Genomic DNA, 14,796 nt, shown 5'->3' with positions numbered 1-14,796 from the left:
TGTGGGAGCTGGATTACCTGTGCAGAGGAGCGTGTGTTTATTGAATTGTGACGGTATTACTCTTGATCCAGCTTTGTAGAGTTCTCACAGTTTGGCTCTGTCATTGCTCACTTTAGCAGGTAGAAATGGCAGCTGGTTAGAGTCTGGTTTGCAGGACTTTTATGGCAAAAAAAAAAAATAAAAAATTAAATGTGCAAGGGAGAGATTTTAGAAATAAGATCAGGTTTATCGTGATGTATATTGTGATGTATGTGTTCCAGATATTTTCAGTTTACAACATGGAAAGTCAGTGTTTATGAACGTCGATGTCTATTCGAATGACTTGGCTAGCAGGTAGGTGTCCTTTCCTAGAGCGAACCAGAGCAGCTCAGGCGTGTGTGATGGGCCTTCTGCAGCTGCTAGGGATTTGGCTCAAGTGGCCGGGGCTTTTGGAATGGAGAAGCTGAAGCCCATCTCTGCTGCTGTGCCCAGGAAGTTCTGCCTAGCAAAAACATCACCACGGTGGTACCAGGAAGTTTTAATGGATCAATCTTCGTTGCAGTGGGGAGGCAAAACGGAGACCTGCACCCAGGTTAGCCTGACATCCTGTGTCACACTAAGAGGGTCAGAAGAGAAGCAACGGGTCGTCTTGAATGGGAACAAAACCAAGGTTTATTTTCATTCTCTTTTTTCCTAGCTGGTCTGAAAGACTCTGAGGAAACATTGCCAAATCAGAAGGAATCTCAGCAACTTTCAAAATCTAGTCGGACTGGTTTGCTGTCAGCCTGGCTGGATCTCTGGCGGCTTACGAGGAGGGCTCCTCTGTGGCTTGGACCTCCAGTACCTCTGGCTGCGTGGGCAGCCTGGCCGGCCAGGCACCAAGCACATGGTGTTTGGTAGCCTCCAGCAGGGCATCTCGAAGGCTCCAGGCTTTGTCAAAGACACTGCAAAGTTTGGGGCCTTTTTTATCTTCAAATTGGAATGAAAATGAATGTTCAAGAATTAAACCACTTTTTGATCTGGCAGGGCTGTGTCTGTGGAGATCTCCTGAGAGGTGGTGGGAAGTCTCCTACGGAAGAAGAGTGTCAAGCACTGTCCCCCTGGCTGCCCTGAAGCCCCCAAGGCGAGTGGCGGGCAGCGCATTTACAGCAGTGAGGTGTTACAAGGCCACAGATGCTGTGTAAGGAATTTCTCCATGGTTTCAGCTGCAGCTTTTCGAGGAAATAATTTAATAACCCTTCTCTTTAGAAGTATTTGCGGTTGAGGTACCTCGTGTAACAGAGCTGATTCCTCAGCTGGTGAGCAGCGGCAGAGCTGTGAGATGTAGCAGCTCGGGGAACTGTCCCCTCGGTTTTGTACAGGTGCGGTGCAGAAGTGAAACCAGCTGAGTCTACATGTTGAGCTTGCTTGTTTATTTGAGTAATTTTGGAAACACTGCCATTCCTGACACTGCAGCTGTGTTTTTGAGGTCAGCAGGAGCAGGACATTGACATGTTACAGCAGTAAAAGCGTGATGTTGTGGCAGAGACGTTTAATCTGGCCTTGCAGGAATTCATAGACTTAAGTGGAAAGCACCACGAACTCTCGCATCAAGTGGGTGCAGTCTCGGATGTGTCTGCAGTGCTGTACATACCCACACGCTTTTAAAGAATGAAGAGTAAGTTCACTTTCAGAGGCTGCGTGTGTACGCATACCTGTAAATAATGTATTTCCTCAGCTCCTTCATCTCTTGGAGAATCTCATCTCTGCTGGTACCCCCAGCAGCACCACGTTAGCTGGCCACGTTGGTGCAAGATTCCCCTACAGCAGAGCCCTGCCAATGCAAACAGTGCGCAGCAGCTCCAGCGCACCGCCACAGCTGCTCGGAGGAAGCACTTCTCCTCACAGACACTCTGGGGAAGGAAAAACTCACTTTACATTTTGGGGCTGCCATTCTCGAGCTTCGGAAAACAGTCGAACGTTTTGTAGAAAGAAGATGGTTCCTGAGATGTGATCAGACGGGGAAAGTCTTTGATGGTGGTTGCCTGGTTTATGTCTTGCATGATTCTCATTGTGCTTTCAGATAGATCCCAGTCATCCCATCTCACTTCTGCTATGTGTGTTTGCCTGTCATACCACGGGCAATGGCCCAGCTGTGCTTCTGAATGCCTGTGGCCCTTCCAGTACCTCTTCTACATGTTTCTTCATCTCTGGACACAAAGCAGAGGTTCTTCAGAAACAGCCTTGTCCCACCTAAGAGGTTGTGATTGGAAACTCCTGGCAAATAAAACCTGTGACAACCTAATTCAGAAGGGAATATAGGGCTCAAATGGGTAAGGGCAAAGAGAAAGGCTACTTCATCACTGTTTTATAAAGTTAATGTTGATGTAGGGGGGTGATAAATGGACTGTGAAAGAAAAGCTTTACTGCATAAAGTCGAGGGATGCCTAGTAGACTGTCATTTCCCCCGGGCGGAGGAGGGCAGCTGTCCTCCTGAGGTCACGGAGCGGGAGGCATTCCCCATGTACGCACACGGAGCACTCATGGATGGATGGAGCCTGTGATGTTTGTTTGTCGTGGCCAAAAGAGGCAGCGGAAAAATTGAACCACAGGCGCAGCCTGAGCATTTGGGGCTTGAGCGTCTCTGTCAAGTGCAGATGAGGATGTATTTGCACACTTCCGACAGGAAAGGAGACCTCGGAGAAGGAGCAAATCCTCCTCGGCTCTCAGCCCCTCCCTGCTCGGCGGGGAGTGCCGGTTACCGAGCAGCCCGTCGGTGGGGACGGACGGACGGACGAGGATCGCCCAAACCGCACTTGGAAGGGAAACCCGGGAGGAAGGCGAGGGGCAGCGCAGGGACCGAACCCCTCCCTGCCCTCCGCGCCGAAAGCCTTGAACAGAAACACATCCAAGGGGGGGGGCGGAATTCTTCCTCTAAAGCAGGGGTGGTATTGGGCCCAATTACTTTAATAATGGGTGCAAGCAACATTAAAGCCTTACTTAAAAAAAAATGAATAAACAAAAAGGAAAAAACCCCACAACCCTAGCAGGAGTTGTTTTTCCTTGTCGGCCCTTCTTCTCCTCTCCCCCCTCCCCAGCGGCGAGGACGGCAGCCAGGCAGCGGCAAGTCCCCTCTCCGGCTGCGCGGGGCCGAATAAATAGGCGGGCGGCGGCGCGGCCGGCGGAGCCCTCCGCGGCCCCTCCACGTCACTCCGCGGCGAGGCGAGCACGTGGGGCGGGGAGACCTTATAAATCTCCCTCTCCCCGCGCGGCCGTGATGTTATCTGCTGGCACTCGTCCCCTCCGCGCAGGGACAGCCGCGGGGCCGGGGGGGCGCCGGGCGGAGCGCTAGATCCGCCGGCAGCTGCGCCGTCGGGGTCAGCCCCGAGCCCCATCCCCAAAGCCCTGGGCGGCAGGGGGGGGAGAGGAGCGGCCGCTCCGCGGGAAGGCTTGTCGGGGCGGCGGCAGCGGCGCTGCCTGACTGCGGCGTAGGGTTGGCGTTTGGGAAAGGAGGAGGAAGAGGAGGGAGCTGGAAAGAAAAAAAACCCACAAGCTCTGCGGCCCGGGCGGGGGTGGGTCGGTGCATGCAGCGCGGGGCGCCGGCAGCAGCCTGCGGGACGCGGCCGGAGGGAGGATCGATCGCCGCCGCCGGGCCGCGGGGGCCGGGGCCGGGCGCAGCCCCGCGCACACGTGCGCGCCTCTGCCGGCGCCGCCGCGGGGGCTGAGCGGGGCGGTGCCGCCGCCGCCCGCCGGGAGCCGCCGGCCGCCGCGGGCGCACGGCGGGGCTCAGCGCCGCGCCGGCACCCTCTGCCCCGCCGGCTGCGGCAGCGCCCTGTAATACCCATCACTGCTGCTTCTCCCCCCTCCTTTTTCCTTTTTTCTTTTTTTTTTTTCAGTTTTTTTTTTGTTTTTTGTTTTCCAGCCTGCTCCGCCAGCGCGCTGAGAACAGTCTCCCTTCCATTTACTTGATTTGCAGGTTTGTTGGTCTGTTTAGGGGGGTTTCCTCTCCTTTTTTTGCTGTCCGGCTTACTCCACCCCCGAGTTTTACCTAGTTGTAGCAGCTTGCTTCCATTTATATATATATATATTTTTTTTTTTTATTATTGGTATTTTTTTCACTGACGCTTCCCGTGTGGTTTTCGATTGCAAGCCGTCCTTGCAGTCCGATTTTTAACTGCATTTTGTCTGCAGGTCTTCTCTTTGTTTGTACACATCCCCGTTTTATTTTTACTTTTTTTTTTCCGTTGTTGTTGTTCGTTGTTAAAGTCACTCTTTTTTTGGGGGGGCGCTGTATTTAAACACTTAAAATGCACTGCTATCTCCTGAGCGTGTTTCTCACCGTGGATCTGGCCACCGTGGCTTTCAGCCTGTCTACCTGCAGCACCCTCGACATGGATCAGTTTATGCGGAAGAGGATCGAGGCGATCCGGGGGCAGATCTTGAGCAAACTGAAGCTCACCAGCCCCCCGGACGAGTACCCCGAGCCCGAGGAGGTGCCCCCGGAGGTCATCTCCATCTACAACAGCACCAGGGACCTGCTACAAGAGAAAGCCAACCACAGAGCTGCCACTTGTGAAAGGGAGAGGAGCGACGAGGAGTATTATGCTAAAGAAGTTTACAAAATAGACATGCAGCCTTTTTACCCTGAAAGTAAGTCCTCTGTGTTTGTGCATGTGTGTAATTTTGCCCCTGAGGCTTGGCCATGCCCGCCACCTTCAAATACCAGCCCCGTGCATCATCATTTACTCGGTTTGCTCTTATCCTCAGCATCTCTTTGGTGGTGGCTTCCAGGGTTTCGTTTAGGTGGTGGGGTACGTATATGCCTGGGTGGGTGGGTTGGGGGGTCAGCTGTCCCCCCAGCCTGGCAAGGTTTCCGATCCCCTCTGAAGTCACCCAGAGTCTCTAAAGGTGCCTCTGCTTTCCGCCACCATGTACCTGAGCAAATCTCCCGCCCCCACCCCGGATCCCGCTCCCTCCCCAGCCCTGGGTTTAGCTCCCCCACAGCCCCGTCTGCAGCCTCCAAAAAGAGCCAATATCTTTCCACTGCTGTTGTTTCCCTTGGAGTGTCTGGATCGGGCAGGTTTCCATCTCTCCATAACTGAAAAGAAAAGGAGGTCTAAAAAAAAAAAAAAAAAAAAAAAAAAGGAGTCACCAGCTCCTCTTCTGTCTGTGCCCCTCCAGAATGTGTTCCCTCAGACTGCTGGTGTTCAGAGAGGACAGGGACATAGACGTCCTCCTTCCTTTTCCCGCTCCAGCAAACCTCATGTTTTGGTTCATGGGCGCTTTCATTTCAGGTACAGGAAAAGTTTTCCCTTCTGGGTAGCCTCGGTTCTTGGAACCTGTCTCAGCCCATCTGCCTTTTGCTGTTTTTAACGACCTTCTGGTGATCCACACCACGTTTTGCACAAAAAGCAAAAAAGGGGTACAAATGCTCTGTGCTGACCAAATCCACTTAGAATGATTAATAATCATAACGACGTGCCTTTTTGGTTTGGTAGTGAAGTTTAAGTGTATAGAAGAAGGAAAAAAAAAAAAAAGCACCGCACTGCCTTAAAAGAATCTAGATCATCATCATACCAAGGAAAGTGAAATACCAGAAGCAGAAAATAACTTCACCGTTCACATATCCAAAACCTAGTCCCTTCTCTTTTCATTTAGCTCAGCTTTTGTCTCTCTTCCCTCCCCCGCCACTTGATGCCCTATATACTTGCTGTCTGTTTTTTAAAAACACATACCTCTTGCTTAAATAGATAATGCAGCCATCTTGGTAACTTTATCCTAGAGTTTCTAATTGCATTTTCCCCTTATTTATTTTTAGTTTAGCAAGTTGTAGCTTTGGGGCTTGCTCTGTCTTGCATGTGATAGTCCTAGGATGCCAGCCAAGGTATCTGAACCCCACAGTCGGTGCAGCTTGCCTCCCTTTCTTCCTTTATTCTTAAATGACAGCATCAGGTATAGGACATCCTGGCGGTAAGAGCCATTTTTTTTATTGTAATTATGGCACCATCCATAATAGCCATGATAAATACGCTCCACCCTTGTTACCCTCGGGTAAGAAATACTTTTTTTTAAAAAAAAAAAAAAAAAAAAAAAAGTAATTTGGAGCCAAGTGGGTATTAGCAGAGAGGTTCAGTATAATTCATAGCCCTAGCAAGAACACAGAAATCATGCCTGTTTTCCACATTGGTATGCTGTAGTATTTTGCTGGTGGTTTTGATGGAAGTCAGCGCTTTGTTTTGAGACCTATGAGATGATGCCCTGAGCAGACGAATGAGTACCTATGGGCAAAGGTTAAGACGACTGATAGCGGTGCCTTGGCTTGTGGAGTTGACCCGGTAGCAGCGAGTCTCTGAGAACTGTAAAATGCATTCATCCTGAGCACATCTGTCCTTTCTTCCTCGCGTGAGCAAACTACAAAGAACCGATAGTCCAAAATGCAGCCGCCTGCTTTCCAGAAAATTAAAATACCTGTGGTGTGTGACTTGCATGGTGTTGACAAAAGAGTATCTATTTTTAAAGTGTTGTCAGAGGCCAGGTTTGTACCGAAGTATCGATAGAGGTTTTGGAAGAGCAAAGGAGATTGCAGGTATCTACCAACAGAGTGCATCAGACGTTTGGGATCAGAGGGCCAGTTAGCAGCAAATCCAGTACTACTGTGCGAGGGCTGTCGCTAACATCAGAGTAAGTAGGTTAACTATTTTTCCACTGCTCTCTAGTTATGCTGGATAGAGCGAACCTTTCCAAAAAAGACAGAAAGGCAGAAATCGCTCCACCATATTTTAAAGGAAGAAATGGAAAGCGCAGCTCTGGCGGCCACAGGCGCTCTCTCCTAGACGTCTCGGAGTGATTTTTTTTAACTCTACGGTTTCTGCTGCGTCGGAGGGAGGCAGGAGGGAGAAGGGGATCAGTGTGAATGCACTGGAGGTCAAAAGCTGCTGGAAGGAAGGCATGGGAAAGATCAGTGGTTCAGTTTTTACCACAAGTTGTTAGCGTTCAGTAACTGACTACAACCCAAGTATTACAAATATGCTCTAATTATACTCGTAGTCAGCAATATATCACTACAGATTGCTGATAGGTCTTTGTGGGGCATTTTGTAAAGTTCAGACTAAATATTTTTAGCGATGAGGAGATTTAAAAGGAAAACTATAAGAGATATTGTATATACCCTAAGGCATATTTTGTTTTAAATATTATCCTTGGCCAACTGTACTGTATAAATACAGTAAATATGAATAGAACTGGCAAGATGCCAATCTCCTGGGATGAATTTTAGTCAAGAAGGTATTTATGGGATATAAATAATACTGTGTCAACATTTAAGAAGGGATCTGATTAGTTTTGAATTTATTCGTATTAATCTTTTCACATGCTGTTAGTTTAAGGCTCAAAGTAAAGTTATGCTAAGGTTTACTGATAGTTTGCACTGAGGAAGTAAGGGGGCATCTGGCTTGACAGTCCACTTGAGGTTAAAGGCACATCAAGTCAGAATATATGTAGAAATTCAGTGAGTCGGGGACTGCCGGACCCAAAATCAACAGATGTGAAAAGTCGTGGTAGAAAAAAATACTACAAAGAGGTTTGGAAAAACCAAAAAGGCTTTTGTCTGTCAAGCACGCCTGCCTGCGTTGCGCTCGTGACAGCATGGATTAGATACTGAAAGTCTGAAGCTCTCCCAAGTCCGGCTGGCAGTCAGAAACGGAGTTGTTTTACAGAGCGGTTTACAGGGGGAGGTGGGATATGGAAGCTGAGCACGACATCAGAGAGGGTTCTTGCGAATTCTGTGCCTAGGCGATGTTACCTGAGTAGATGCTTAATACTCATTTCTAAAGCTGGATGACATTACAAGTTTATTACTTATCGGTTCTTCCTTGTATATCTAGGGCCTGATGCTTGAGCTAATTATTTATTTGAGGCTGGGTGATAATTGCCGTTGCACTGATAATAAACAGAAATTTAATGCCAACACAGTTAAGGATTGTGAATTGTAATACTAGCGCATTAACTGGGATACTCAAGAAAAAACGGCAATGTGTACGTGGGGGCTGGCGCCCGGTTCTGTCATCTTCATTCACGGCAATTTTTATCACATTCAATGAGCTGGTCCGTACTGATGGCTTAAGGCTAACACAGGTAAATTTTTAAGTTTTCTGCATTCTTGGAGATAGGTCTGCAAGCACTCAGTAGCCTAAGAAATCACAGTTCTTGTGGGTTTGGGCCTGGTTATGCATGGGTTTTAAACTACTTTAGTATGAAGGAGCCTCCGTGGGTTCCACCCTGCACTGGGTGGTAGGATTAGTCTTCTCAGGAGCTCTGTACCATGAATATTGCTTTACATAGGCCATCATTCTGCTGAATATTCGCCTCATGAAAGACAATATTATAAACTGCCTGGGCACAACAACGTGCTTCTACTTTATCAACAAGGACTCGATTTACCATCGAGTATGTGGGCTCCTTGTCTTCAGGGTACCAGAATTACTCCTGGTCCGCGTCTGCCGGCACTGACTGCATCGTTACCACAATGTTAACAGCTACGGCTGCGCAGCTCGCGTCTGTTTGCATTAAGCAGAACACAGAAGTTAATCTTTCAGGATTTCCTATGTTGTTAATGGTATGGAAACAGTCTCAGAAGGAATACCTTATTTTAAAACCTCCTAGCTATGCTTGGCCCTGTGGCTGTGCTCTGCAGCATCTCTTGTAGGAGGCATTTGCCAGTCTTCCTCTTGGGTTTGCAGAGAGACCAGAAGGCATCCTTGAGGAGAGACGTGGGAGGAACAGTTCCTTGCTGCTTGTTCATGAATGGCACTTATTGCAATCTTCCTAGGTGGTGATGAAAAAACCCAGGAAATTGCAAATGGCTTTAAAAAGGGCCAAGGTAATTTTCTGGATGGTAGTCTCCTACGTACCAAGAGGGGTGATAAAATAATGTGCTCTGGTGCACTAACCAAGGGCAGCTGAAGTCAAAGAGAGCTCTCTTCTTCCACTCCCGCTCATGTGGAGCAGATGGCAGGGTGCACCACGCGCGTTTCCTGCCTGCTTTCTGAATCACCAGCGACTTGCTGTAAACAGGGTGCCAAGCTGGGAGAGGGGGAGGTCCACAAGCTGGTCTGGCATGGTATGTTCTTCCTGCTGTTCTTCCAGAGGATGAAGCCTACAGAAAAGCAAAGCACCCATGACCCCACTCTTTAATGCTGCAAGGTCAGAAGACCTGCAAGACAGAACTGTAGGGCTATATTCCTGAGTCCTTTCTGTAACCCTCCTTGAGTTTATCTCTGGTGTCTGTTTTAAAGAGGCACTTTGACTCTAGTTTGAGTGAAAAGGTTAGATGTGCATCACTGCCTCTGCCGCTCCCCAACCCCAGCCTGTTGGCAATGGAAATATTTTGCAGTCCCAGAGACCTATTTGGAAATGTGCCCTTGTCTTCTGCTCATGGCCGGAGCTGTGCAGGGAGTGCCCGGAGCTTAGGCCACTCATGCTGGCTCCACTTAATTTTAGGATTGTGTGTGCGTAAGTGATTGTGTGAAGAAAGCAGAGCATCATCTTCATTAGCTGCTGGTTTTAGCCTTGCTCATTGTTGGTGCACTGGGTGAGAACAGTAGCGGTCATCAGGATGGCTGTGTTACTTTGAAGTTACCGCTTCCAGTGTTTTGCTGTCAGTTTGAGATTCCAGAGCTGAGCAAAAAGATGAATGAGAACTCCTGGCTGTCATCCTTGGTGAGCTTCTTCAGCACAGTTCTGAAACATGCATGAAGCTTCACACACATGAATGGACTCATTAACGTTAAGGCTCTGTGTATGCCTAATTAGCTTCTTGAATTGGGGCCCGGTTTATGGCACATTTGCAGGGATGAACAAAGCCAGACAGTTCAAATCCCTCTCGCTGCGTTGAAATCTGTCATTTGGGCATTGGAGCCCAGTGAGAGAGAGATGCTTTACAGGATTTTTTAGAGAGGAAAGAAGAGGCGCTTCAGTACTCCTGTGATCCTGAAGAAGGCTGACCCTCTTGGGCAGCTGGCTTCTTTTGCCTTTGCAGTGTCTGTGCTCCACTGTTCCTGTGTTACAGATAAAGAGAGGAACCCCAGGGTATGGTAACAAAACGAGTCATGAGTGAAGACACACAAATGTTTCCATTCCTGTTGGGAAACCACATGCTGCACATTTTCAAGCAGGCACCTTTTGGCTTGAGGATGATTCACTCCCCAGGTATTATTTAAAGTAATACTTTGTTACAGATGTTTTCTGCTGATTTGTTTAGACTAAAAAGTTTGTTTTGGTTGTTTGTTGAGGGAAAGTTTGCATCCTGCTTTCAACCACAGGCTCTTGCTTGTTTCCCTTTCAATCTGGGATATGGGCTAGTAGGTGCCTAGCTCCAGCGTCACTGTCGGTTGGCTTCCTGTAGTGGTCTATCTGAAGCTGCTACGTTTCTTCTTTAAAACAGCTCCGCTACACTTGTCCTCGCTGTCGTTGCTGCTGTTAAGTGATTGCAGCTGGGCACCCAACTGTACAAGACAGAGCTGCAAGGTGCAGAGGAGAAGCTCAAAGATTTGTCTCTGGCAAGAGGATAAGGAGTTGAAAAAACCACAAACCTAGTGTGAAGGGTTATGTTTTATCTCCTTCCAGTGTGACCAGTTGTTTTTGAATTTATAAATGACTCATGAGCCTGTTTAGGACTGTGGTTCTCTTAGCTCAAATGATGCAGGATCAGCCCTGGAGAAATGAAGTGCTAGACCTGGCTTCATTAGACCTGTCTGGTGAGCAGGTTTATACTTGGTTTTGGTGCTCTGCAAGTTGGTCCAGAGTAGAGAAGTTGCCTTTTTGGGTAGGATAGCGTTCTCTAAACCAGCCAGGTTTTCCGAAGGGAACCGCACGGCAGTTTGTGCGTGTTGCTTGGGAAGCTCCTGGCTCCTTGTGAAGGAGGTCAAGTGGGATGGTTTAGGCAGCAGCACAGAGAGAATGTTGCTCTTTGGGTTCTCTGACAACCCACACTTGGTTTCCAGGAGCTGCTAGACCTCAGAGGCATTCCAGCAGCAGACTGAAGCAGGCTGAGAGTATGGAGAGGATCTTTGGAACATCTCTCCCTCGTTCAGGTTTTAATTTGGACAATGAGCGAGGTTCCTTTTAATTTCATGTGTGATGCTCATTGACATATTCAGGATCTTCATTGTAGAGATGAGCTTTTTCCCACTGAAACCTCCTTAGGGCAGGAGCCTCTTTTTGTTATTATATAAGATCTAGCATAGTGTGATGCTGACTTCAGTTTATTATAAGTAATGGTGTAAAGTATAAATGATAAATTGACCTCGTAGCTGACCCTGCTTTGAGCTGGAGGTTGGACTAGATGTCCCTTCCAACATGGATTAACCTGTGAGCCTCGTAATACTACATTTTAATACAAGAAAAACAATGCATTTTGTTTCAACTTGCATAGGGTGGTCTTGATTCAAGTATCACCCAGTTTCTAAAGATATGTTGTTTTCGGTCAGTCTTGGATTTGTTCCTCTGTTGTAGCTTTCTTGCACTAAAATGTTCCTGTTCCTCTCTCCCTCTGCACCCGTTTTTCTTTTACTTTTCTTGTATGAATATTGCTTTTCAAATAAGCATTGTAGGTTGTATGAAAATAGACTACTGTATTACACTTCAGCAAAAGCTGTGGCATCATTTTAGGTGAACTGAGTGGGGGAAAAGGGAAATGTTGTGATACTGACTTTTCACTTTGCTTGTTTGGCTCCTTCCCACCGTATCTGACCCACACTGCACTGACAAATGCCGCATTTGTCTTGACAGGCGAGTTCACAAATAACCGTTTATTCATGACTTGGAGCTGCTGTAAGACTCCTTCTGGGTTGCTTAATCTGACAGTTGTGCATTTGAGCAGAGACTTTGAAGAAAAGGCTTTGCAGGATGACTGTAAGTTCAGTCTGACTTTCTGAAAACTAAGAGGGAGGTCTTGCGTGAAAGGGGATACTGTACTTAAGTATATGTGTGCGTGTGTGCATGCGTGCACACACACGCGTGCATATATTTAAGAGTATTAAAACATCTGTTGTTGCCAAAGCCCAAATTGGAATGTTCTGGGAAAGATAATTTAATTTTTAGCTTCTGGATTCATTTCAGTGATGGTAATTTCAACACTTCCTGGGGAGAGTCTATCAGTGGTTATGTGCATCAAATGCAGCGGTAAATCTGTCATTCTTTCCATTTCAGTTTTTCAGGCTTACAACTTCGTTATTTTTCCCTGTTTGGCTGGTGTTAGTATCCAGTGTTTTCCCTGGCTTCATCTCTTTTAAACCCCTGCCTTGAATTTTAAAAGGCCAGCTAAGCCTGTTGAAGTTCCTTCTTTTACTTTTTTTTGTTTACATATAGCATTTGCAATTCAGCAGCTAGCTCAGCTGAAGTAGTGACGGTAACTTATCTTTACCATAGTGATGACTGAAAGATAGGAATCAGAACATGTTGGTTTTCATTCCTTGGGGTGGAAAAAAAAACCCAGCCCACAAAAAACCCCAACCCTGTGGGTGGACTTTGTACCCAGGAGGCTGAAAAACTAATAGATCTTAGCAGCACTGACTCTTTTGAAGTGGTCAGAGAGTACCTAGCAATCTCATACTTGATGAAGGCTTCTGCTCAATAATACTTATTAATCCTGAGCCCACAGATGTGTTTACAGATGATCTCCCATATCCTAGATTGAACAGAGAGTAGTTCTTGCTTATTTGAGTGCGTGTTGTCCAACGTGTATAAAATGACTTTTTGGGGGGCTTTGGGCAACAATCATAAAGATATTTTCTAGAACTGCCAAGATGCAAGCTAGGAAGAAGAACACCTGCAGAACTTTCCGTCTTCCAAGTGACGTGTAAAAATGATGCAGCAAATTTACCCTCTTCAGATGAAGCAGTGGGTTGAAATAATGGCAGATGTGTCTGGCAGGCACAGTGTGGTCGGGGTCTAGCATTTACCAGAGCCTGTGGCAGGCTGCTGCTCCTTGTCCCACCTCTGCTTGGTCCCAGCAAAGCGGAGAGGCATCTCTGCTCTCCCATGAACGTGATGATGGAGGGGCAGCTCTGCCCTTTGCATCGCAGTTCCTGGCCTCCGTGCTTTGAGGGTTTGATGCAGGAATCAATCCAGTTGACCAGATAATACCGAAACACAGCACTTATGAATACCTAGTAAGTATAATTTACGGATAGGGGTCAGGTCCACTGACATGCGATACTGGCAGTTCATTTCTTTATCCAAATGCCTACAGGGGGCATAGGGGATGTTTGCCCTTGGGGAGGGATAAGTGTTACATTGTATTCTCTAACATGATAGGATGTTTTAAACTGCCTGGAGATGTGTTGGATCCACCATCCTTGTGTTCTGTTTCTCGCCCAATCTCTGAGAGATCCATCCCAGTTTTCTTGGCTGCTGTTGTTGGCTCTGGGCCTCCTTGGCAGAGCAGGGGCTGTATATGTCTTGTGCCAATCACTGCTCTATACTCAAATTTTTCCTGATGCACGCTTTGGAAGTGAAGTAGCCACATTTCAACGTTGAGGTACGCTGAAAGATGTCTGTGTGTTTCATTTGTTGTGCTTGTTGCGTGTTTACCTAGCATATAATGGCAGGCTATTCCAGCAGACATACATACATCTTTAGGTTTGTGAGTGAGGAACAAGTTCCAGCTTTCTTAAAAATAAATCTGCTGTTCTGATCTGGTGGTGCGATACGAACTAAGAGGCTCCCTGCCAGGATATACAATTTGGAAAGCAAGGGAGCTAAGCAAGCAGCTTTGTCCCAGTTAGGATGGACTCGGAACAGATTGTTGGAAGTCTGAGCTTTCTCTCCTTCTTTGAATCTGGATTCCCCCATCCCATCTTGCATTTCTCCCTGATGCTAGGAGCCATGCACTTGGAAATTTCACGTTCCCCTTGCTAATCAGGGAAGAAAAGAGCCCCAAAAGGATCTAGAAAAAGAGATCTTTATAAAGGTGGCCAGAGACTGAGTTACAACAATATCATGTATCTGAAGGAACTTACCTCCTTCCAAGTTGGAGTCCTATTATTTACCCACTTTATTGGGAGACTTAATTTTCTCTGGATGGAAATGTATTTGTTGAGGTAGAGTCTGGAAAGGAATCTGCCTCATGCACACTTGCCACAAGGCCAGCTATACATGTGATACAGTCAAACCTTTCCATTTTTCTGCCTTTTGAGAGTATGTTCCGCAGATTAATGGCCCTGATCCAAAGTCTGCTGAAAACACTGGAAGCCTTTCCATTGACTGCAAAAGTCTTTGGATCAGGTATTAAGTGCTGTTCCTTTGTTTCAGGGAATGGCCACATCTTCAAGATATATTGGGATGTATTACTGTAATGTGGTGCTTTCCCTTTTATTGAGTTGCCACTGGAGATGTTCTTCTGTGTAAGGCTTTGCAAAAGAAAAAAAAATCGCTTTTAAAAATAAACACCTTAGTAGCTTATTGATAGAAGCATTTGATGGCAGATGTCATCTGGGAACAGCATATGGCAGCAATATGGCAAGAATTGCAGAATGCAGAGAAGGAGGCATGAGTTCATGTCCTGTACTACTTAGGTAATCCACACCTCCCCCTGTCTAAAATAAATGACCATCTGACTGCAAAGGTCTTGGCAAATAAACATGATATAATATATCTCTATCATCCTCCCTACAGCGAGTTTTTGTCTAGAAGCTCATCACTCCGCATCCAGCGGCTTCTTATAAACACACGCAAAATCAGACCTCAGCGCCCAGAGCAGGGAAGAATCTAAAGGCTGTGAATAAGAATGTGGCAAATCCCTGTGCAGTGGACTGTGAAAAAAGGTCAGGGCTAAGCCAA

At 47.1% G+C, this 14,796-nt stretch overlaps 2 protein-coding genes across 2 annotated transcripts in view; both read left to right on the top strand.

Moving 5' to 3' along the window:
- The window catches only part of RRP15 (ribosomal RNA processing 15 homolog), a 36,984-nt gene extending 34,062 nt beyond the window's left edge, over positions 1-2,922 (top strand). Inside the window, exon 5 of the mRNA XM_054196245.1 lies at positions 677-2,922. Within this exon, the coding sequence (XP_054052220.1) occupies positions 677-685 (9 nt within the window). The 3' untranslated portion in view covers positions 686-2,922. The remainder of the gene's footprint in view (positions 1-676) is intronic.
- A 796-nt stretch (positions 2,923-3,718) lies between these two features.
- The window catches only part of TGFB2 (transforming growth factor beta 2), a 66,524-nt gene continuing 55,446 nt past the window's right edge, over positions 3,719-14,796 (top strand). The window contains exon 1 of the mRNA XM_054196221.1: positions 3,719-4,608. Coding sequence (XP_054052196.1) covers positions 4,266-4,608 — 343 coding nt within the window. The 5' untranslated portion in view covers positions 3,719-4,265. The remainder of the gene's footprint in view (positions 4,609-14,796) is intronic.

The sequence above is a fragment of the Rissa tridactyla genome, chromosome 3 (genome assembly GCF_028500815.1).
Source record: "Rissa tridactyla isolate bRisTri1 chromosome 3, bRisTri1.patW.cur.20221130, whole genome shotgun sequence".
In the NCBI taxonomy this organism is placed as follows: Eukaryota; Metazoa; Chordata; class Aves; order Charadriiformes; family Laridae; genus Rissa; species Rissa tridactyla.
Note: the sequence above shows the minus strand (reverse complement) of the source record. Positions and strands in the feature narration are given on the sequence as shown.